The sequence below is a fragment of the Lonchura striata genome, chromosome 10, assembly GCF_046129695.1.
Source record: "Lonchura striata isolate bLonStr1 chromosome 10, bLonStr1.mat, whole genome shotgun sequence".
NCBI lineage: Eukaryota > Metazoa > Chordata > Aves > Passeriformes > Estrildidae > Lonchura > Lonchura striata.
Genome location: NC_134612.1, coordinates 22,887,340 through 22,910,721, shown reverse-complemented (window position 1 = coordinate 22,910,721; position 23,382 = coordinate 22,887,340). Strand labels below are relative to the sequence as shown.

General features: G+C 47.3%; 2 protein-coding genes across 3 annotated transcripts in view; both read right to left on the bottom strand.

The window, feature by feature from the left end:
- Positions 1-1,587: 1,587 nt before the first annotated feature.
- Positions 1,588-11,345, bottom strand: SLC2A2 (solute carrier family 2 member 2). Its single transcript, XM_021548212.3, has 11 exons — positions 11,253-11,345; positions 10,545-10,640; positions 9,770-10,026; positions 9,136-9,260; positions 8,289-8,404; positions 7,602-7,764; positions 6,989-7,176; positions 6,023-6,127; positions 3,798-3,899; positions 3,220-3,423; positions 1,588-3,045 (listed from the first exon to the last, which is right to left on the bottom strand). Exons 1-11 carry the CDS (start codon positions 11,265-11,267, stop codon positions 2,854-2,856), a joined length of 1,563 nt encoding a protein of 520 aa, XP_021403887.2. The 5' UTR covers positions 11,268-11,345; the 3' UTR covers positions 1,588-2,853.
- Positions 11,346-15,716: 4,371 nt separating this feature from the next.
- The window catches only part of TNIK (TRAF2 and NCK interacting kinase), a 154,266-nt gene continuing 146,600 nt past the window's right edge, over positions 15,717-23,382 (bottom strand). For both annotated transcript variants that reach the window (XM_021548188.3, XM_077785736.1), the window contains 6 exons: positions 23,004-23,138; positions 22,662-22,762; positions 21,247-21,396; positions 20,172-20,331; positions 19,452-19,591; positions 15,717-17,933 (listed from right to left, as the gene is read on the bottom strand). In XM_021548188.3, coding sequence (XP_021403863.2) covers positions 17,850-17,933; positions 19,452-19,591; positions 20,172-20,331; positions 21,247-21,396; positions 22,662-22,762; positions 23,004-23,138 — 770 coding nt within the window. In that variant the 3' untranslated portion in view covers positions 15,717-17,849. The remainder of the gene's footprint in view (positions 17,934-19,451; positions 19,592-20,171; positions 20,332-21,246; positions 21,397-22,661; positions 22,763-23,003; positions 23,139-23,382) is intronic.

The window sequence follows — 23,382 nt, the reverse complement described above, 5'->3', positions numbered from 1 at the left end:
CCCAGGCTGAAAGGAATAAACTCCCTTACCTTCCACATAGCAGCTGCTGCAAGGAAACACAGGTTGAGACTCCATTTTCCTTAGGTGCCTTTGAACCCCCAGACGGCTCTTCCAGGAAGTTCAGTGTTGTAACCGTGGGCAATATTAATATTGTGGGCTTTGTTAAACTGATTTATGTGTTGCACTATAGTAACTGAACTGGGCTTTCTATTGTCATTCACCAGTGACACAGGAAAACCAGGACTGACTGCTCAATGTTGATCAATAAGGCCCCTCACTGCTGAGCTGCTGGCAGAGTCACTGATGCCCCCCCTCCAATAGCAAAAAACTTAGCAGAATTTTAGGAAATAAATTTATACGCCCTGTATGATCACAGGGAATCCAGCCTGACTGGACCCTCAGAGCAGCAGCAAATCTGCTTTGAACCTCGCTTCTCCCCAAATGCTCCTCCTGTCTCTCGTGCCTACAGAGGCCCCAGCACCAGGTTTTAGGCTGCACCAGCCCCATGCAAGCAGAGGTGCTTCACAGTGGGAGTGAAGTGGGCAGTGTGGACAGCTGGGGCCAGACACTGGCACCCCTCCAGTCAGGGTTCATCCAGCCCAAAGCCAGCTGCCACCGGCTCCAGGGCTACCTCCAACCCCAAGTCTCAGCTCTGGACCACCTGTTTCAAAGGGATTTAGCTGAGGGCTTGCACAGCTTTTACCACCTGTGGAGCAAATGTGTCCTGCTCGAGAAATAGCTCCCATCTGGTATTGGACGTATGTCTGAGATGTACAGGGAGGGAAAAACAGCAGCACAAGCCATCTCATGCCATAGATGTTGTTCATCTTTTATCTAACAGACCTAGATAACAATGCTGAATAGCAAGAATCCTCTTTTTTAATCCTTTTTGTACATTCAGATGATCCATTATATTTAACTTATGGTAAACATAGCCAGTGGAGAGCTCCTGAGCCTGCCGTGGCTGTTGGTGTCACCTGGGGGGACCTGTGTGCAGCACACAGAGGGACAGCTCGACACAGACCTGTGCCCCAGCTCTGCTGCTCTCTTCCCATCCCTAGCCTGGGATCTGGTTCCAGCAGCCCTGCACGCCCCGTGTCAGAACCAGGTCACCCACCACTGCAGCACATGACAGCACTGACCCAGTTCTCCTCTAGTTAAATCCCAGCAGTCACTCCAGCAAAGCCTTTGGTGCAATCTTACTGCTTCAGTGCACACAGGCATTTCTGCCAGTGGACCTTGTGGCTGCACTTCCCATCACTTGGAAGAGACCAGAGTGTGCTGTAGGGTCTTAATACCAAGACAGTAAATTCTACACAGGAAAAAAAGTTCAGGCACATAGAAAGGAGCATGAACCTCCCCTAAAACCAAACCCATAGCAGCACTGTGATCCTCCTCAGATCATCTATTTTGTGCTTTTCATTATGCTCTATCCTGTTACATTTTGGCTACTGCTTCACCAGCAGCCACGGTGAGCACACAGTGACCAAGCAATGCCAGTGTTTCACCTGTAAATAAATAATGGGTTTCTACCCTGAGAAAGTTGCTAAAAAGTAACCTGGTATCACAACAAGGAACATGCAAATCTTAAGCAGAGAACAGGCCTTTACAATGGTTCCAAAATATGCCCCCAAAAGAGGAAGAAGAATCCTTGGAGTTTGATTCTGCCACATAAAAATGTCTCATAAAGAAGCAAAAGGAACACAAACAAGACTGTGGAAATGGCATGACCTCCTGCTTGCACACTATCTTGACTGAACACATCCAGCCAGCAAAATGCTAAGTGATGCAAAATGGGAGTTAGGTAAGTGGCACCTTCCAGTTAACCTTCCAATACCCATTTCTTCTTTCAGTCATCATTAATTGTTACTCAATGAGCAGCCTGAGCCTTTGGCTGGACCTGGAGCCTGTAGGTCTTGAACACTGTATGAAAGGAAGGGAAGGAAGGTACAGATGGGGAAGGAGGTGCCCTGGCAATGGTCACACCATGGAAGGGGTAGCAGCAGGGCTCAAGTCTCCTTACATGGAGGCCAAGAGTGCCCAGGCCTTTTGTGTGGTCAGTGTTGTGCTGTGCCTTGTGTTGCAGCTGGGAGAAGGGGGAGAGGCTTCCTGGGAGGAAAGAGAGAACTAAATAATTTGGCTTAAATGTAGGAAAAGTGCCCATCAGCCCAGCCGCAGTTTCTAAGATTCTCAAAAAAATTATTGCAACTGAGTAAAATCTTACGAGATCAGACAGCATTTCCATAATGCACAGATAGCAAAGCATGGGAAAGTACATCCCAACCAGTTCAGGTGGGATCCACCTCTTCCTCTGTAGAACCAAGAGTAAGGGGGTGTTTGCTCCACCTGTTTTCCTTAGCACCTGAGGTGATCAGTGCTGTGTGCTGGTAGCACAACTGCATGAGCAGTTGGATTTTAAAGGCACCAGGTCACTCAGCAAAATGAAGCAGAGAGATGGGAATAAAAAAGTGAAAACATGAGGCTGCAGCATCAGCCAGCCCCTCTTTCCTTCATTTCAGCTAAGAGACAGCCCTGCTCAATGCCATCTGGTAAGATCACTGTCCCACTGGGCTCTTCCAGAAGGGCATTGAGATGGGCATGTACCGTACTCCTCCTGTCCCTTCCCTAGGTCTTCCTGCAGCCCAGCTGTCCCAAGTGTCTCAGAGGAAAATTCCAGGTTAGCACCTGTGGCAGGGTGGTGTGAACCACAGCAGCCAGAAGAAATCCAATGGATGGGTCCTCTTGGTCTGCCAGCTGCAAGGTTTTTGTGAAATGAGACTTTTGCCCAACATTCTTCCCATGGTGCCTGAAGGAGGTGCATGCCCCGTCCCTCCTTTCTGGGTGCATGAATGTCTATGCCTCCTCGCTGCGTCGCAGGTCTTGCAGCTCAGTCATGGCTTTGGCCGAGAGCTTCTTGCGGCGGAACACAGCTGCAATCTCCTCAAAGGACTTTCCTTTCGTCTCCGGTACTTTGAAGTGTGCAAACAGGAAGAAGATGAGGAGCAAACCCGCAAAGATTGCAAACACATATGGTCCACACAGATCCTGCAGTGGGAGAGTGAGAATGGGGAGACCCACCATCAGCACCACAGGGATGGCTTCCCCTTCCTACCCTGGCTGGCTGAGGTGCCCAGCCAGACTAGGGCATGGAGATCTGGGAGGCACATTCACATGGGATCGTGCCAGTCATTTATTTGTATGATTTAAGAGGATTCTTACTGCTATGTACTGGAAACACATTCCCACGATGAAGTTGCAGGCCCAGTTGCAGAAGCCGGCGACAGCGATGGCGGCAGGGCGTGGGCCCTGGCTGAACAGTTCAGCTACGATAAACCAGGGGATGGGCCCAGGCCCCACTTCGAAGAAGATGACGAAGAGGAAGATTGCAACCATGCTGACATAGCTCATCCAGGCAAACTGGCTCTGTATCAATAATTACTTTATTTAGGCTTCTTTTTCATAAATTCCTTTCTATTCAGACAAAGGGGAGCTGGACATGAATAATTAAGGTTTTAAACTCTTGTGCCAGGTACTGGCTGGACATTTGGTGCCAGCATTGCTGCCTGGAGGAGTTCACAGCAATCAGCTCAGCTGTTACTTTGAGCCCTCTCCTTACCTGCAGCTCAGCCAAATGATGCAGAATGCCACCCTTTAATAACCAGGGTGTTCAGCAAAGGAGTCCACACCTTATTTGCTTTTTAATCTTGACAGGGGCTTGCAGCAATGGTTTGGGCTGACTTTGATGGGATCTTCTTTTGTTTTCAAACCAGGGAGAAAAAATGGAGAGAAATCCTTACCAGGAGCACAAGCCCAACTGTCATGGCCACGGCGCTGATTAACATGCCCATCAAACCTGCCAGGAACAGGGACCGCCTGCCCGCCTTCTCCACCAGAAAGACCTGTAGAAACACATGCAGCAGCTCAGTGTCCAGCACCACCACTCTCAGGATCAGGTCCATTAGCCATAACTGACCTGTTACCACTGCCACACTTTTGCTCTTTTGTTCTTTGGCTCTTTTAGCTCTAGTGGTACAGATTTATGTGCTGATTTCCAAGTGTCAGAAACTCTGCTGGCAGCTGCTGGGGAGCTTGACTGAGCAGTCACCCTGCCAAGGGCAAGGCAAAGGCATACACACTCAGAGCCCATGCATTTCCAAGCTCTCAGGACTTCCCACCATTCCTACACATGAATTGCTGACTGTGGACTTTCTCTCCCCTTTCTTTTTTTCCTCCAGGAACTAAAAACTTACTAGGTCTGCATTCGTTTGAAATCAGGTTTCAAAATGTAGCACAATTCAGGTCATGTCATGGGCCATTGCACCTTGCCTGTCCTAAAGCAGGGATAGTTGTGTAGCAGCTGCAGTCGGGATTTTTTTGTCCAATCACTCCCAGACTCGTTTTGTTTTACTGGTAGCCACAAAGCTTAGTTTACTCCTTCTCAGCTCCTCTTGGTGGACTCCAGTCATGTCACCCAGTTTCTAACAGATACCTGAGTCTGTACCAGACACCTGACCCGGTGGGGAGCTGTAGTTGCCTCCAGAGGACAGTACAGCTGTCCTGGCCTAGCCATGCAGCAGTCTCTGAGGCTGCCCACTCCTTCCCCTCTGCTTGAAAGGACACCAGCAGCTCCAGCTTTGCTGCCATTACAGCCACGATTTACACTTCCCAGAGACCATCTTTTGCTGGAGGCAGTTCATGTGCTGACATGTGAAGTTGCAGAGGATGAGTCTCTGCTCCCTTCTCCCCTTGCCAAGGTCCACCCAGCTCTCAGCACTTCTGCCTTTTGATCGGGGTCTGTCATTCATTGACAAAAGCAGGTAATTTTTAAGTGCTCATGGACAAAAGAAGCCAAGAGCAAATGCCCAAGGCTGCAAGTACCACAGCCTTGGGGTGGAGATCGAATTGCAGGACACCCTCCATGCTGAAGAAAGGCTTCTTCCAGCTGCACACCTCTGTGCTTCATTTCACAATAAACATCACATTTTCTCCTCATGGGACCTACAACGGGCTTTCCCTAAGGCAGGTTTACTCCAAGATGTCCTCTCTCACACATACTGGAGAACAAGTGGTTTAGGTTGGAAGAGACCTTAAAAATAATGCAATTTCAGCCCCCTGTCATAGGCAAAGACACCTTCCACAAAACCAAACCTGGTCTTGGACAGTCAGGGATGGGGCATCCACAACCTCTCTAAAAAACCTGTGCCAGTGCCTCACCACCCTCACAGACAAGAATTTCTTTATAATATCTAATAAAATCCTCCTCTCTGTCAGTTTAAAATTGTCTCCTTGTCCTAAATCTCTTGGAGCTGTGTATTTCTGCCTTGCAGTCCTGCATCATGTTGGTGAAAGTTCTTTACTCCCTAAATCTCTAGAGAGATATGAGGGAAATAGGCCTGGCATTTCCTGATCTTATATTAATGGCCACTTTAAAAAACTAATTGCCAGCTGATGGGAATTGTGTTAATCCTCTCAGGAGAGAGACAAATGAAGGGAAGGCCTGTGGAAACAGAACCACCCTTTTATTGCTGCAGAGCCCTGCATAGGTAGGATGAGGATAGGTGCTGGATTACTTTTATTACTGTGGAATAGTCTTTGTATATCACTTGTGCAGGTGCTATGTACACACAGAAAACTGTTTGAAAGATAACAGGTAAGAGCAGACTGGGAGCTGGTGACTTCCCCACCAGAGCCCCCATCCCCTGCCAGCTCCCTGGGGAAATAGGACCTGCAGAATTGCAGTCTTGAGGGTAACTTTTCTTTTGGGGGGAAATGCAGGGTTTTCAAAGCTGCCCTGAACACAGTGGTGCAGTTTCCACTCACAAGGCATTTAGCAGTGCTGATCAATAGCCACGTGCTCTATGTCAAGGCTTGAATTTTCGAATTAAACTTGCCCAGGGAATGATTTTTCCCTGTAAGGTGTCCTGCAATACTGCAAATCCCAGCTCCAGGATAAAATCATGTTTCAAAACCACACTGTACCTTATGTGTCTTTGTAGTCCAGGGGGCAGAAGTATTTACTTACAGAGATAACAGTGAAGACTGTGTTCACCACTCCAACACCGATGGTTGCATAAACTGGTTGGTCAACTCCAGCTCTCTCGAAAATGTTTGTGGAGTAGTAAAAGATCTATCAGAATACATCAGGATGAAGGATTAGGCAACAGGGCTGTTGAAACTTTTTGTTCTGATGAGGGAAGAGTTGCACTTGCTTGGCTGAGATGTGGCGTAATTTAATTATGATTAATTTTTCAACTTTTAATGGCTTGTTATAATAATTAAAGCTGAACATTTCATAGGAGCCTGAGGGAGTTAAAAATTCTGTTGAAATTCCCCTCTTGAGCTACTGCATTTGCACATTAAATCTGTTTTCTTCTATGTAGTCTATGTTTAATCTTAAAATCCAGATCACCAGCACTGAGCACTCAAGATATCTTAGTATGGTCGAGTTTTACATTAATTTTAAAATATTCTCATTGCAATGACTCCTATTTCTTTCTTCTCTCCAAGAATAAGGTGATTCCTTTCTGGTGAGAGTTAAGGACAGGAGGTCAAGGGTGGCTGGTGGATGGGGTGGGCATGGTCTGGAGCCAGGTAGGCTGGGCATCCCTGTGTGCTCCTTAATGCTTCTGGGTGTCAAATTGTGATTTCTAGTATTCCAGGAGGTGATACAAAAATTGTTTAGCTAAAACCAGCTAGGAAATAGTGATTCTGGGATGAGCATGATGTCATTAAAGAGAGCAAACTGCTGACAGACTTGGGTAGGGGAGGGCCATGGGAGGGCTCAGCATGGGCCTGCTGGTTTTGTGCTGGACTCCCTCCCACCCTTCTCCCCTCCTGCCCTCCCAGAGTCAGCTTGGCAGGGACCCAGGAGCCCACAGCAGCCATGGGAAAGTGTTCTTCTATGTCTGCATGGCTTGGATGGAGCCAAAGCTGCCTTTTCATACTCAGCATGGATCACTTGAGAGACAAACATTTTGGGGAGACTCACCGCATTGATTCCCGAGAACTGCTGGGATATTTGCACCATCAGTGCCACGATGACAGCTTGCCTGTACTTGGAAGAGGTGAAAAGCTGTCTTATGGAGACTTTCTTTTCACTAGCAGCTTCTTGCTTTTCCTTTTCCATCTCTTCAATCTCTTTCATTGGATCACAGTTTCCTCTAAGCCTTTTCAAATCTTAGGTAAAAAAAAAGATTGACATTTTATTTTCAATAGTAGGTAAGTTGTATGTGTATGGACAAGAATCTCTTTAGGCAAAACTCAAGGTAAGCCAAGCACATGGACAGCTGCATCCTCTTGCTCTGAGGGTTCCTATGGCACATCTGAGGATGCAGCAGGGTGCATCTGCTTAGGGGCAGCAGCACATCACTCTGCAACAGCCCTGAGATCACTCTCAAGCCTCATCTCTCAGCAGTGCTCTTGGTCCCATGCAAATGTCTCAATAGTTTTTGATCCAGAGCTAGTTTGTATCTTAGCAGCTCAGAGCATGAGATGGAACAACCACAGTCACACGTGAGTCCTCAACCAGGCTTTTCCTTCTCTGTTTTGCACTATGTAAAGTATAAAAGCAACCCTAGGCAAGCCCAGAATATCTTCCTTACTTTTTTTAGCTTCCTCCACCTTCCCCAGTTTGATGTAAAGATATCGGGGGCTCTCAGGGCACAGTAAGAGCAGGAAGAACTGCAGCAGGGCAGCCACGCCAGACAGACCAAGGAGCAGGGGCCACATCTCGTCATTGCCCAGAAGAAAGTCTAGTCCAAGGATCTGGAATAATTGAGGCATATTTGAATGGATAATTTTGCACCCTAAGAAGAGAAAGCAATTGACCACTGTGGTGTTCTGAAGTGACAAGCTGGGGAAAAACTAGAGGCAAATACCAACACTTTTTCTGGATGTTGGTTTTCTGTATACTTATGTGCCCATCTGTTGTGTAACTGGGACTTCCATGGTGGGCAATACTGGTAGGGGCTTTGGGCTCCCTACTTCCCTGATGAAGCTATCTTTGAGAACCTGATTATCAGGTTCAGGATCCAGCCTGACACTGATGAGGTGCTGAAAACAATTCTTCAGGGAGATAAGAAATTGTTTGCAGAAGTATCTTATTTCTTGGGGAGCTGTCTTTGTTAAGACACCTCTTACTGAAGGCAGGGGTTTAACCCCATTAAAACAGATTGGTTTGCACACTCCTTCAGTTTTGGGGTGGAACGGTGAATAATAGCTCAGTATATCATTATGGTCTTCCTATTTTCTGAAACACCCTCTCTGGATGTGTGTGTTTTCCTGCTTACCTGGCTGAAGAGGATACCCGTGACGATCGCGAGCTGGTGCAGCGTCCCCAGCGCTCCTCGAAGGGCGGTGGGAGAGACCTCGCTGACATACATGGGCACGAGTCCAGAGGAGAGCCCTGCACCGAGCACACGTGGGTGTCACCTCTTCTAGACAAGGCTCAGCAACCAGCAGAAACCACTTCCCAAATGGGAAAGGAAGATGGAGCCTGTGTGCTGCACCCACACCCCACCAAGCCCCTCACGCCTGGCTGGGAACCACCTGCACCTTGGAAAGGTGCCGGGATGTCCCTGCATTGGGGAACCTTTCTGCTTGAACACACATGTCAGAGCACAGAGCAGGGATTATCTGCTGGGAGAAGTTATCACAGGGCAAAGAGCCTTTTTAAAACTTGCCTTGAAACCTCAGAGTGGAGTATTGTATTTTCATACCAGTAACAGTATAAAAAGCTGTTATTTCCAAGCTGATTCAAATGTAATTCTCAATTATTTGCTGGCTATATTCTTTTTGTGGGCAGAGTGGTCCTGTGCTCTCTGTCTAGGGAATCTGTTAACCAGCCTGGCTAGTGGTGCGCTCTTACAACAGCCACCAGCAAGATCCATCCTCGAGATACAGAGGGACCTGCTCCTTTCAGGATGTGTAAAATGAAGATATGATAGAGCCAACCCAAACACTTCTGGGAAAGATCCTAGATCAAGAAGGGCAGACATAGAAAGAAGAGGGAAATTCCCACCTGTGAAACCCTTTCTGAACTAAGAAAAGGATTTAAGAAAAAGGGAAACTCTGAACTGCAGCCCTGGACAGACTACCAAGGAGCTGCTTTCAGTGGCTGACCCAGGCTGGACTCACCGCAGTACAGCCCCGTGACTGCTCTCCCAGAGATGATGAGGATGTGGGATGGCCCAAATTTCGCCAGCCCCATGAGAAGGTTCCCAGCAATGGAGAGGATGTTCACCACCAGCATGGCTTTCACTCTGCAAGGCAGCAGCAGCACAGCTCCTCTGGCACCTCACTCAGCCAAAGCAGCCATTGTAACACACAAGAGGAACTGTGAAGTCACTTAATCAGTACTACAGGGAAAAACAATGATAGCAGGCACTGCAAAATACAGGGACCAGGGAACAATCAAAGTAGTTAAAATTATATTATAAATGATACTTTACATCCTGTGCAAATACCATGCAGATGTCTTCCTCTTCCCTTTGCCATGGAAAGAAAAGGGGGAATTCAGTACTTAATCAAGGCTGCTCATTAGCTGCTGTCTGAAATACTGAAGTTGCAATAAAATGTCCGATTTGTAACAGGATTTTAAAAAGCCCAACCTCTGTGATGGTTGAAACAGCATTTTGGAAATTGGGAGGGTTATTTTTCCTTTTTGTCCTAAATTGCTGAAAACAACACAAATTGTATTTCTAGAGGGAGGAAACAGTTCTATGGGAAGGTTTGGGCTGTGGCACAGTCAGAGCACACACGAGCCTCTCACCTCCCGACGCGGTCGCCGATCCAGCCCACGGTGAAGGAGGAGACCATGCCACCGATGGCGAACACGGACACGGACAGGGACCAGTACATGGTGAGGATGTGTGGGGAGGTAGCAGGGTCCTCGCTGATGCCAGCTGGGGGTGGGAATGTGCCCTCTGTGCCAGCCTGGAGGAACGTGCCATCCTCCCCAGAGGCATTGGTGGTGTATGTGTCCGGGGAGACAATGCCCAGCACGCGCCCGTAGTGTGCTTCTATCACCTGTGACAGGTAAAGAAGAAAAACACCATCAGCTCAGATCTATAACCACCCCAACCCCTGTTTTGGATTTTATTCTGCCTCAGAAAAAGATTTGCATTGCAGGCTCTGCAGGGATAAAATCTTGGGGTCCCTCAGCTCCACGACACCCAGACCCCAGCAGGGAGGGGCCACAAGGGCAGGCACAAAGCATTCCCCGACCCGGGCTGGGCTGAGCAGGGTGTTTGAATTTGGCACCGGATTTGCGGAGGGGTGCAGCCCCTTGGCTTGGGCACAGGGACCATGTTGCAGTGGGGACAGCTCCATTATGTGCAGAACCCCACTTCTTTCCCTGGGGAAGTGTCAATGGAGGGTCCTGGCTGTGTTCTCACCCCACTGCCCTGTTGTGGGGGCTTTGTTCTGTGGGAGAAACTGCCTGGGAAGGGACAGAGTCCTCCAGAGGGCTTCTGCAAAGGACAAACGCCCTGGCTGCCCCGAGGCCGTAGTTCCTTGGCCATGCACAGCTTGAGAACTCAACTTACCTTCTGGGGGGCGTTAATGACCCCCAGGCTGTAGCCATACTGAAAGAAGCCCAACACTGCAGTGAAGACGGAGAGGACCAATGTTCCCGTGAGGTGCTGGGGCAGGAAGCAGAGAACAACCTCATCATACTGTCCTAGCAGTGCCAAAACTGGGGGAGGGCTGCATCCCACCCCGATCCCAGGGGACTCCTCTGCCCAGCTGGCTGGGACAGTGGCATCCAGGGATGCTGCTGCAGCAGCACAGGTGGTTGGCTTGCTCCAAAGGAGAAGGAAAGCCCATGGGCACAGGCAAGATCAGGCCCCCAGGGCAGAGTGGTGTTGCCCTGCGATGGCAGTCCAGCTCTCCCTGCTCCACTGCCCACCCTGGCCCTGGAGCTCGTGGGAGCCAAAGCTCTGCCCAGTAGAGCAGTGCAAGAAACAGAGCAGCAGCAGTGTGTTGTTCCCCATCCTCATCTCTGGAGCACAACAGCTGGGAAAAAAACATCAAAAGGGTGTTTTTCAGCAGTGCTGCTTAAAGCATTTCTTCCTTCCATCACAGTTAAAGTTATCCAATGAGCCAACAGAGCTCTTAAAAATAAAAATAGCCCCTTGACTCTTTTCCCCTTTGCTCCTGTTTTGGCAAGGGATTTCTCAGTGCTAGGGTCCTGCAGAAATTCTAATAATTTCACTAGAAAGTCTAGTGCAAGAATATCAGAGAGCCATGATTACCTTCTCTGTCTGCATATTCCTTTTCTCATCCACCCTGCAGCTCCTCCGCTCTCCTTCTGGGAACAGCCACTGTCCTGGGCTGCAGAGCAAGGTGAGGGCAGGGAAGGAAGGACAGCAGAGCTGGGATGGAGGCAGGAAAACGGGCTGGTGCTTGGAGAGATGGGACTATATCAACTCTGGAGTTAATGAGAAACCCAAGTCTTCCACGCATTATTTGGCCACTGCTCAGCTCAAAGCAGGCCCCACCAATCCCCGTGTTTGGGACACACACGAAACAATGAGAGACCTGCAAAGACGTAGATTGGGTCTGGAAAATTCAAATTATCCAGCTGCAGGGCTGGTCTGGGGCTGTCCCTCAGCTGAACAGTTGGGAATGGGACGTGCCAGGGGCTTGAGCCTGTTTTGAGATGCCCAACACCTACCTTGGCTTCTGTGAGGGGTGTGCATGTCACATCACAATCCTCTTGCTGAACCGGGGAGAAGAAACCTCTCCAGCACATGTAGCAAAGCAACAAGAAAATGACTAAGAGTTTTATTTAAATAGCATTTAGCACCTGCTTTAATATATATTCCTGTGTGTATATCACATAGGGAGCCTCATATAAACACAGATGTGTGCAGGTCTCTCTGTGTAGCCATACACAGACACCTGCATACACAGAGTCCCCTCAGCAGGCAGCTCTAATGCCTGTACACACCTATCAGAGCAGATTGCTGTGTGTGTATATGGACATAGAACACAACAAAATTACCCAGAATGTTACAGTAAAAGAGGCTTTCATTAAAAATCCTACAGTGGTGTGAACAGTGAACCTTTCAGCACCACCAGCTGATGGCTGTGGCTGGTATCCAAATATTGTGGATTCCGGGAAATACTGCCAATGCTGCCGAATACTACTGCTGCTGCCAAATATTTTTGCGTTAGCTCACACGGCTTTCACGAACTTTGCACATCTGCACAGGCTGGTCTGAGCTGGTCTTGCTCAGGCTTGGGATTTGCTGTCCTTGACGTGGTCAGAGAGAGGAGCTGCAGGGCCGGGGTGGGCGGGGGGACAGTGGCATCCTTAGCGACAGCAGACCGTGCCAAAGTCTGAGTCAGCCTGGAAGGTGATTAATGCTGATTAAAGTCATTATCTTCCAGATCAGCCCCTGATGTGTCCGGCAGCCAGGCTACAGCACTTATTGGATGATGCTCTCAGTCAGCCAGGCTTCACATGGGCACAAAATGTACTTTCTACAGAAGAAGAGCAAGGGAAAAAACAACAAAGAGACTGTAAGACCACTAATCTTTGCACTGGTCTCCAGTAAAGTAAAACTTTAACTGGGAGAGGAAAGTTCATTACATTAAGCAGGCTTTGATTCCAGCCACAGCACCTGCATTCCCCTCCAAGCCTGGTGTAGTTGTGACAGGAAGGGCCCCAAGGCTGAGCTTTTTAGTTTTCCCTAATGTTTGTCCTTCCTGCTGAGATCTTTGCCAATGGTGCTTGTTTGCTCGCTGTGTGTGGATACCCAGGCATTTACAAGCAGTTTCTTTGCATTGCAGTTAAATACCTTCACAATGGGACTGTCAGGATTTGACAACTACCAGGCTGCTAAAGCTGGAATCAGAAAACAAATGGGGGCCCTGACCCAAGACCAAACCTTCAGGCACTGTGAAAACCTTGGCAGGACAGATGTCCCCCTCCAAGATTCCCATGTACCCCTCAGGGATCCCCATCCTATTGCAGGTGCCTGGCACAAAGAGGGTGATGCTTTCCCTCCCTATTCTTCCCAGATTACTGGAACAGGAGAGAGCAAAGGCCACCAAGGAGCAGGGTGGCCTTTCCATGCCCACTGCTGCTTAGAGCAGAACCTTCCCATAATCTGGCTTCCTGGGGACGGGGTGTGGAGCAGCTGGGCAGTGCTGGGAGGCATGGGTGAACATCACTCACCTCCCCAGGAGCAGCCCTTCGACTTCCATGAAAACTTTGGATGCCAAAGGCTGGAAGCCCTGCAGCCACACATATGCCTTGGCCAGGTCTGCTGGCAAAAGGAAGGAGTTATCCTGGGGTTTTCCCACCCCTCCCTGGCCCCTCTTACCCTCCCTGTCAGGCAAGATGCTGCAACCCAGTGCCAGGGCTGCCTCACCTCTGCCTTTCAGCCCCTGGCTGGTGCCAGCTGGGCTGTGACACACTCCTCCACAGCTTGGCCCCAGGCAATTTAGTGTTTAACATATTGAACTCTCAGTGGCACTAACAGACTCCAGACTCTGTGATTCTCTGAACAGGGGGCTGGATGTGGATGTGGTGACTAGCAGAGCTAGCTTTAGGCTGGTCCCGAGGCTCACACATGGGAAAGGTTGGTGAGTAAATCTTCCTCTCACTGCAATCACTTTCCAAAGTGGCTGATTGTCAGCTTGGTAGTGAGAAGCAGTGTTCCTACAGGATAAAGAACCAGGCCTGGCTCCACCAGGATGAATGACCTACCCATCAAATCTCTTGTGCATCTGACAGCCAGTTGTGATCACAGTCCAGAGGGTGCAGAGTGCCACAGCACAGCCCAAAGCAACAGGTGAGCCTGGCCAGGCAGTGTTTAGGTGATGGACAAACAACAGGGTCTGCACTATTGCTAATGCTTTATTTAAATAATAAAGTGCAAGAACTGTGCATAATGTTAGACAGAATTGCCACGGTTATTGCCTGCTCTGTGTTGTGTGTAGTGTAATTGGTAGTGTTGATATCTATGTGTGATAAAAGCAATGGGCTAAAGTTTATGGTGGGGTTCTGCTTTTGAACAGCTGAACACTCTTGTCACCTCAGTGCAAGGAATTCAAAGATTCCAGAGGGGCTCTGAGGCTATCCCCAGGTGCTGGGGCAATTTGCACATCCATTTTACTGCTCTGGGTCATTCAAAGACAGCTTTGATCTTAAAAAAAAAGAGGAAAAGTATGCCATAAGCCAAACCAAACCAAACCAAAAAGGCAGATCTGGTCTGCAAGACGCTGGCTCTCTAAGAGCAGGCTGATGTAGCACATCAGTGGCTGGCACAAAACCAAAATTATGTTCACTCATCTCTCTAAGCACATCAGCTGGAGCAAGCACCAGTGCTGGGGCCACATGTGAGACAGCAGCTGAGGCTGATAAAACACATTTAAGAGAGAGAATTTGGTGCATTTACAGCACTGCTGTAAAGATACCAGAGGTTAATGAGCCCCTTCCCACCCCCCAGCTCTGGGTGGTGCAGCATCTCCCAGAAGAGAAAAACTGGGAATCAAACCCAGCAAACCTCTCCAGCTGCAGGTCCCAACTGCAGCACAGGACACAGATGCTGCAGGGCAGCAGCTGCTGTGACAGGCATCCTGTGCCAGGAAATGCATCCTGATTGCTGAGGAATCTCTGCTGGATCTCCTCAGAGCCCTGCTGGGTGGGTGGCTTAGCCCAGACACAGGCAGGGTGTGATGTGGAGCTCCAGCCCACTCCTTTGGGAACAGGCAGGTTCAGTCCCTGCTGGCCTGCACGATGCTCACGCTGGCCCCAAGTACAGAGCATCAAATTGTTGCACAAGCAGACCTTAAGTGGGCTCACATTGAGACAATGAACTGCAGCTTAACTTTAACCATGTCCAGCAACCAGTCCAGCTTTGGGGTTGGGGCCAGTGTCACCTGGAGCATCCCTGTTCTGTCCCAAAATACGTAGTACCAACCCCCAAACCACTGCACAAGAAAAAGGCCATTTGATAATCATTCTGAAACAGGTTTGAAAAGATTAAATTCCCACGAGTAGCTGCTACAGCCTTACCTCTGAGCATCCTTCACCTGGCAGTGGTACCCAGCATCTCCCCAGGGTGGTGGAGCTAACCATGGCCCCTGCATGGCCTCATGCCAGCTCCCAGGGCTTTTCTTCCATTTACCATGACTCATCCCTGAAGTTATACAATTTCATAGCAACTCTATAAATAACTGAATCTGCAACAGGTTCAAGCAACCCCTGCATGCACAGACATTACTGCTTTTTCCTCCTGCGACACTGCACAGCTGAACACATTTCCTTTCCTGGGCAAAAAGTCCCAGAAACAGGATTTTAAAATGAGCTGCAGGTTTTATTTCTTCAAACACTACTAATAAGTAGTTTCTGAGAGCATATATCAACCATAAACACATTTTACTAACAGCAAAAGAAAAGCAAATCAAAGTTAGTAACATTTGGAGGGGAAATGTCTTTATAATAGCCATGGGTTGATCTGGTAGAAGAGGAGTTTTCAGGTGGTGATGGTCCATCAAAATATCCCTTGGCCACTGCTCACTGCTGGCCAGCATTACAAAGGACATGTCCCACCTCCCTGCATTCATCCTGTTCCAAAACCACCTTCCCAAGAGTCTCCAGACAAAGAGCATTGTGACTGGGAGCCCTGAAAATCCCCTTTACCTCCATGTCCTCCAATACCCCAGTTTTTATTCATCCAAACATAAAAGGCATGGCTTAATGGTGAAGTTTTGTGTTTTATTGTGGTTGGCACCAGAAAAGCATTTGCTCTGTGTTATCTCCATACACACATGCCACAGACAAGACTGTAGTAATATTGGCTTCTGTGATTTTTGTTTCAAATTATTCTGAGATTTAAAAAAATACATTCACAAACCACCTGAGTCGTTTGAACTCAATGACTGCCTGCTATTTCATCACTGTATGCAAAAACCAGTAATAACAAAAATCATCCAAAGCTGTGCATTTGTCACTTGAAGTAGAACAAAAAACACCCCAAAACAGTTATCAGTTTGCAACACAATAAAAGCTCTGGGCTTTATTTGTTTTTTATTTTAACCACAATGAAAATACAAAGAGCTGGTGGCAATCAGTGCTTGTGATGGGATTTGAATACCATTATCTAATCCTGTGGCCATCCCTACACTCTCCAGGCTGCACCAGCCCAACAGGAGGGTGTCTGGTGCTCAAGAAAGCACCACAAAGCCCATCCCACCTGTTTTTCTCTGAACTCCACATCCTGGGAGTCCCACTGCTGGCAATCCCTGCGGTACCAACCCTGACACCCTGCCCACAGAGCGCTTCAGGTGAGGGTGGCCCGGCCCATCCCATCCCCACCTCCCCACATCACCTCTTACCCTTGATAAAGATTCGAGTTTGACCAAGTCCTGTTGATTTAATCATTTTTTAATAAAGCCATCGTTACTGAGTACACCAAGATTGCCAGTTAAGCTCTCTATATGTCGCTGGAGGTAACAGCGCTGTGATCGACAGCGGAACGGAAAAAAAATAAAACTAAACAAAACCAAAAAACAAACCCCAACCAAAACGAGGTAGGTTAAAACCAGCAACACAGACCTTGTTATGCGACACCCCAACACCACAGGCGGCCATGCTTGCAGCTACTGAGAAAGAAAACCCCAGATACGCACTGAAAACAGAAATCAACTGAGCAAAGTTTATAAGGACACGATTCAACCTGAACTAAACACACACACACGGTTCGGCACAGATGTTGTCTTTCACTGTATGTTGGGTAATTCCTAGGGAGTGGAGGGGGTGGAAAACGAGTAGATTCAGACCCTTGGCCGAAGAAACCACACATATATATATTTTTTTAAGCTCTTTACAAGCCCAATCCAGAACACGGGGGACAGGCAGCTTGTTCCGTGGTCCCCATCCCTGTGCCGGCTGCTCCCGCTCGCCAGTGCCCGGCTCCGGACTCGGGGGAACCAACACCCACAACCTGCACCGGCTTCAGCAGCAGGGTCTGGTGCCCACAGCACCCCGGGGCCCTCTGCAGTCACAAATCCCCCTCGGGGGCAAGCACGGGGCTCCTCTGACCGCTCCCCTGTCCTCTCCTCCTCCGATCCCCTGTCCCGGTGCCCGTGGCCAAGCCCTGGGGCAGGGCGGGCACCTCCGGAGCAACAAGAAATGGCACCTCTGTCCCTATCAAGACACACCATTATGTGAAGATCCATATAGAAATATGGATTGACAGACTTGACAAAAATGGTAGCTGATTTTTATTAGTCTAAGGCTAGTAGTTTAGCCATTTAAAATCCATTTCCCAAAAGAGGGGAAAAAAACCTATTATTTTTTCTCTTCTTTAAAAATCCATTAAGCCGTTGCTGCCAAAAGCAACATGTAAATGTTGGTGAAGGCAAAAGATTTCTAAAATTACCCAGCTATATGGTTATGGCCTTCATCACAAAGATAAAAGGTACATTTATTGTGCTGTCTCTCACCAGATTTAATTGGTAACTTTACAACATACTATATATTTGATGCTAGCAGGCAGACAGAATTAAAAACAGACTTTTTGACACTGTTTCTTTCCCCGTTCTTACAAAGTAGGGGGACAAAGAAAAAGTAAAACTAAAAAATAAAATAAAATAAAATAAAGGAAAACTCATAACCCACTATAACACAGCGTAATCAGGAGACCTCGGGGGGTTCCAAGCGTGAAAGTCCATCCCTGGCTGCAGTCCCTGCCCCGGGGCTGGCGGCGCCGGGGGAGCGTGGGGAGGGGGTTCCTCGGCGCCCTCCGCACCTGCCTCTACAGTGTTAGTCCACGAGTTTAATGTCCTTTAAATTAGAAATAATGCCATGGCGGTGAGTGCCAAGTGCTCTTCTGTTACCAGTTCATCATGGAGTTTCTGTTGAGGGTCATGAAAAACACTTGGCTGCTTCCTCCGGATCTCACCGATGCAAAAAATACCTGTTTGGAAGGAAAAAGCACTTATTAATACTCAGGGGATGGAGCTAACCCATGCTAGACTGGGATTAAATAGAGCCACTCTTTAGTAAATGCAGTAATTATTAAACCTCCTTCTCCCTCACTACCAAAAAGAGTTTGGAATGCATTGAAAATACCAGGTTTATCACATTTTACTGCCACAGCATCATTTATTAAGAAGTACTAACAAAAAACTGCTGTTAGTGGTTTGGATCTTGCTAAACATTCACCATTTGGTCGATAACTGCCTCAGTATGAAATGGCTTTTTTTTGTAAAAGTTACTCCTGGTATTTCAGCTATTCCTGAAAGTAAAGCCCAGAAAAATGACTTCCCTTCAACATGCTCAAATTGCAGAAACATATCAGGATTCTGTATGAAGAACAGGGGTTTTGCTGCTTCTGGCAGGATCCACCAGCATTTGATTCCAAGGGGAGTCTTAAAAACAAGTAAGTTATAATTTGCAAATATTGAAGGGAACAATCTGAAGCCTTTGTCCTTAAAAAAAACAAAAAATACTCAATCTTACCAGTTTAACCAGTTCTCCAGAAAGAGAAACATCTAGGTTTAGTATTTCAAATCCATCGGTGATCAGTTGGTTCCACTTTTTTTACAAAGATCAAGGTGTTTTTTTCCCAGCTTTGTTAGAATTAGATTACACTTAAATTAAACTTAAATTCAGCTTCTTGGGCAGCTGCTTGTAACATACTCAACTGCAAAGTTAGGATACATTTTCCTGCAGAGCTTCAGCCTAGCTCCTGCAGCTGTTTACTACAGTGATCATGGCCTCAAAGATAATTTACTGCACATTATTAAATCCTGCTCTGGAGACACAACTGGTTTCTTCACTGGCTTTGTGATCGTGTCCATTATGAAAGATTTCCCTGCTGATTTATCTTGGTGAAACCTTCTGAGAAGAGGGAACACCACCTGCAGAAAGACCTCGGCATTCAACCATCTCTTCCACACAAAAATGCCTTTTCCTCCAGCAATTTCTCCTCATTCCCAGTCCCCCTTGCAACACCTGTGGCAGGGGGCATCTACATGACAGCCATGCAACTCTGGGGACCCTCCAGAGCAGTATCTATCACTGCTGTCCACAGAAATGGATGAGGGTGTAAGAGGAAAATAATTTAAGATTCACCAAAATGCATCAGAAGATGCATCAAAATGTTTCTGCATCAGAGCACAAACCAGAGTCAACTTACACAGCCTTGCTAATACTCAACTTTTAGAGCTCACTTGGCAGCCTCAATTTAATGTTCAGATGAAAGAACTGGGAGAAAGTCAAGCCAAGTCAATGCAGATCTCAGCTAGATGGAGAAGAGATCCTGCAGGCTGAGGTCTCCATCCACTGGAGAAAATTAACTGGGAATAACCTTAAAGCACTGCTTATTAAACAGAACCTTCAGATTAATTATTAATCTCAAGACAAACCAGACGTAAGCTCTAAAAGCACCTTGTAGCTCACAGCACAGATACAAGCTTTGAAGTGGACTTACCTTATCATTTCTTTCACATAGAAACTTCAACCTTTGAGCTCTCTTGTGCATAAATACTCCATCCAAATGTCCTGTCTCCACTGACCGGATTTCAATAGCTTTCTCTCCCCAGCCCATTATTTGATTGGAATGAATGTAGGCTGTCAAAAGGAAGCATTTGGCAGGTGTTACAACTTATGTTGAGTTAAATATTATGCGATGGGCAGAAAAGCTCTCTTAAGCTGTTACTCAAAGCCTAAGCAGATCAAGGCAGAGCTCTGATGGCCTGCAGGGACAGGAGCCTTTTCAGAGCATTTTTCATCCAGAAATTGCTGAGAAATTTAAACAGAAGCAGCATCACTTCTTCCGGTTTTGCAAGGTGAGGAGCTGGGCAGTGTTTTGCCTCCATGACAGCAGAGCCAGAAGAGCAACTCAAGGGTTCCCAGCTCCACACCCAGACCCCTCCACTCAACACAGTAGCCCAGCAGAGGAACAGCTTGCATTATCTTATACTTATCTTACACTCAAAAAGTTCAAATCTTCAAGAAATTTCTTGCTTTTATTATGGAGGACCAAACTGCAGAAATTTGGCAATTACATCTCATAGCTGGCTAAGGGAAATCCCTTTTGATAAAAGAAGGAAATCCCCTTCATCCCAAATGACTCCATCTCAGCATTTCCAACTCCTCATCTTACTTGTGGCTAGTATTTTAAGCAGGTGAAGAGGAAGGGTTGACCTACCCACGGAAGTAGGCATTTCTCCCCACTGGAGCACCACGTCTTTAGTTATCCGTCCGTAGGTGTTCACATAGACCCCCTCGTCCTCATAGCACACCAGCATCTCCATCCCATCTGTCTTGGGCAGGATGACAATGGCGTGGGGAGTAATATTGCCCTGAATCTGCAGGTCAAACAGACCCTGAGAGTCAGAATTACACTGAATGGAGAAAGGGGAAGGGAGCAGAGCACTGCAGGAAAAAAACCCAAACCAGCCAGAGAACAAAGCCCTCCCTCCATTCCCTACACAGGCATTGGGTTTCAGAGATAAGCCTGAAGGGGAATAAACTGTCATGTTTACCCTAGCATCAAAGCTGTCTGACACAGCAAGGATAAACAGGTTCAGCAATTACAGACAGATCACAACTTACACGCCCCCAAGACTGATGGCTGACACTTGGCTGGAACACAAATAAGTGACTGAGCCAATGAATCCATCACCAGTTCAAATCAAGGTAAATAAACTCAGAATTTTACAGGCAGCCCTAGGGAGGAAATATCCTATTTTTCAGCAATCATCCTCTAGCTCCAAGGGCAGCTGCATTGACTTTCCACCCATGTCTGCCCTTCCACAGCTAAGACAACACAAAACCATCCCAAACTGCCCCAGTATTTCTCCCTCTGCTCTTGCTAGTTCTTGCAGAGGAGATTCCTGCTTGGATCAGATGCAAAAATTCCTGCATTTGTTTAGTGACACAGTTCTCCTAGACCAGTTTACTGTGGGCCAACAGTATAGATGGAGTTTAAATGACCTATCGAGAAAATCATACAGGGAGCTCCATTACTGCTCCATGCAGTGTACAGACAGACTGTCCTTTTATGGGACATAAAAAAACCTTTACTTTAAACTTTACTGCTCCTGCACGAGGACAGAAGTAGCCTGTGCAGATGAACATGAAGTATGTGGCAGCTCTGACTCCTCCTTAAGCCAGTGCAGCACTGGGGAATGTCACACCTGCCACTGGTCCCCAGTTGTGAGTCCCTGGGAGCCTGCCCAAACCTCACTGGTGACCTGTGTTCCTCAGCAGCATGTACTCACGTGAGATGGTATATAGATATCATAGGAGTTCCCAGAATCTACATCAATCACATGGAAACCAGTGTGGGATCCAAAGATAACCTTCAGCCTCTGACCTTCTTCTACAGTGAGATCCACGAGCAACGGCTTGTGCTGGAGATCTGCAAAAGACTTTTATAATCCCTTCCATGAGCATCACAGAAAACCAACAAATCCCCCTTGCAGCAGCCTGATATGGCTTTGAAATCATATTGGTTCGACTGTGTTTCCTACTAAATATGTGGCTATTTATACTCCTGCCTCTCTGTTCCCCTGTCAGATGCCTCAGAGGGTATTCAGTCATCCCAGCAGATAAGTGCCCACCCTTGCCAAGGCCAGGTCTCTCTCACAGGAGCCCAAGACTAACACAAGGATTTGGTCTCTAAAGGAAGGAGACAGCTCAATTTTACATGAGCATGTGTTCAGCCTCTCTCAGCACAGATCCGTGAGCACCCGCCTCCTCTCTTGGCAGGGATCACTGCTCTGGTTTGGGCAGCTGAAATGAGTCAGTTTAGCAAAGACCTACTTATCCCTGCTCCATCCAACCTGCTGCAGCAAGGCTGGGACAAACCCCCAGCCATGTCCAGATCAAGCACCACAGCTAAGGTGCTCAGCAGGAGAGTGAAACAAACACCTGTGGGAAGTTGGATCCCACACGATTTTGATGCTGCTGAACTCTCCATGTCACTGGGCCCATTTACTCTGGATTTTGTTCAGAAAAAGCAAACGTGACCTAATACTGCATAAGTCCATTTGTGTTGGAAAGATGTAAAATGAGATTACTCTCAGCATGAACATCTCCACAAGGCATTGCCCCTTGTGACTCTTCTCTGCACACAGCACGGGATGAAAAGTGCTCTGAAGGACTAAGCACAAAACACCCACTGGCAGGTTGGAAAGGAGGAAGGTCTCACTGAGGAAACCAAGAGAGGTGAAAAGAGAGGAAAAAAGAGTGAAAGAGTGGGTCACTCTCCCAAATTTTCTGTCTTGAAACAGAATTCAAATTGCAGAAGGGGAGAGGACCCTGCAAAATGAAAATAGAAAATCATGCCAGCCTATTTTTGTTCTGTATGTTAAACATTAGTCAGAGGGAAAAAGAACCACCAAACACAAAAAGCTCACAAAAAACACCCACCAAAATCCCCAACTCAATTTTACTCATCTGATCAGCTTTCTGCAAATTCCTCAAGCAAAGCCTGCTAGCACAGACTAATAATAACACTTCATTGTTGGCTGAAAGCAGAACATATCCAATCTCCTCAGCCAGCAAGGATCCCATCTCCCATGCCTGCCAGGCATCCTGAGAAGCTCAGCTACATAAGCAAGATGCTTTTCTGCTCTTCAGAGTACAGAAATTCCATGCATTTACAATTACAGAGTGTAAAAGACAAACGTACCTTAAATGCCATAAACTTGTGATATGGTTTAGGAGCCCAAGCGTAGATCTCTACAGCGTTCTTTAAGGCAATCACCAAGAACTTAATTCTTTCATATTTCACTAAAATAAAAACAAACCCAATTTTAAAAACATTCGCTCTCTTTCCAACAGATCTCCAGGAACAGCTTCTCAGGCCATTTCTCTGTTCATTCTCATTACACAGAGTTCACCTAATGCATAAAGATGAATTCCAAATTTACTTGTGGCTATGGTCTACCCATACTTTTAATATCAAATTGTCAGGTCAGACCTAAGACCAGAGAACAAAACTGCATCTGTTCAGACATTTATTTCCACTCACCAACTTTGTAGTGGATGCATCCCTCCAGGTCCCCAACTGTGATCCAGCCCTGTTTCTTCTCCACCTCAGGGTCATTGTGTAAAATCCTGTTTCTCAGCCAGGACAGGTAGTACACACGCAGCTTATTCTTCTTTCCTGTTGGCAAAGGAAATGTCCCTGTCAGAGCAGAGCACGTTTGCATGGATCATCTTGAGGTCTCAGTGCTTATTTTCAATCACGGGATTATAGAATTTAAGGCATTTCATGATAAAAGGAATATAAATAGTAATTGAAAATAGTAATTTAGTTGTTGTGTTGGGTTTTTCCTTGGGAAGAAATATATGGAAAGTGAAGCCCAGACCTCTGCCTTGCAGGCTGCAGGCAGACCCTGGAAAAGCCA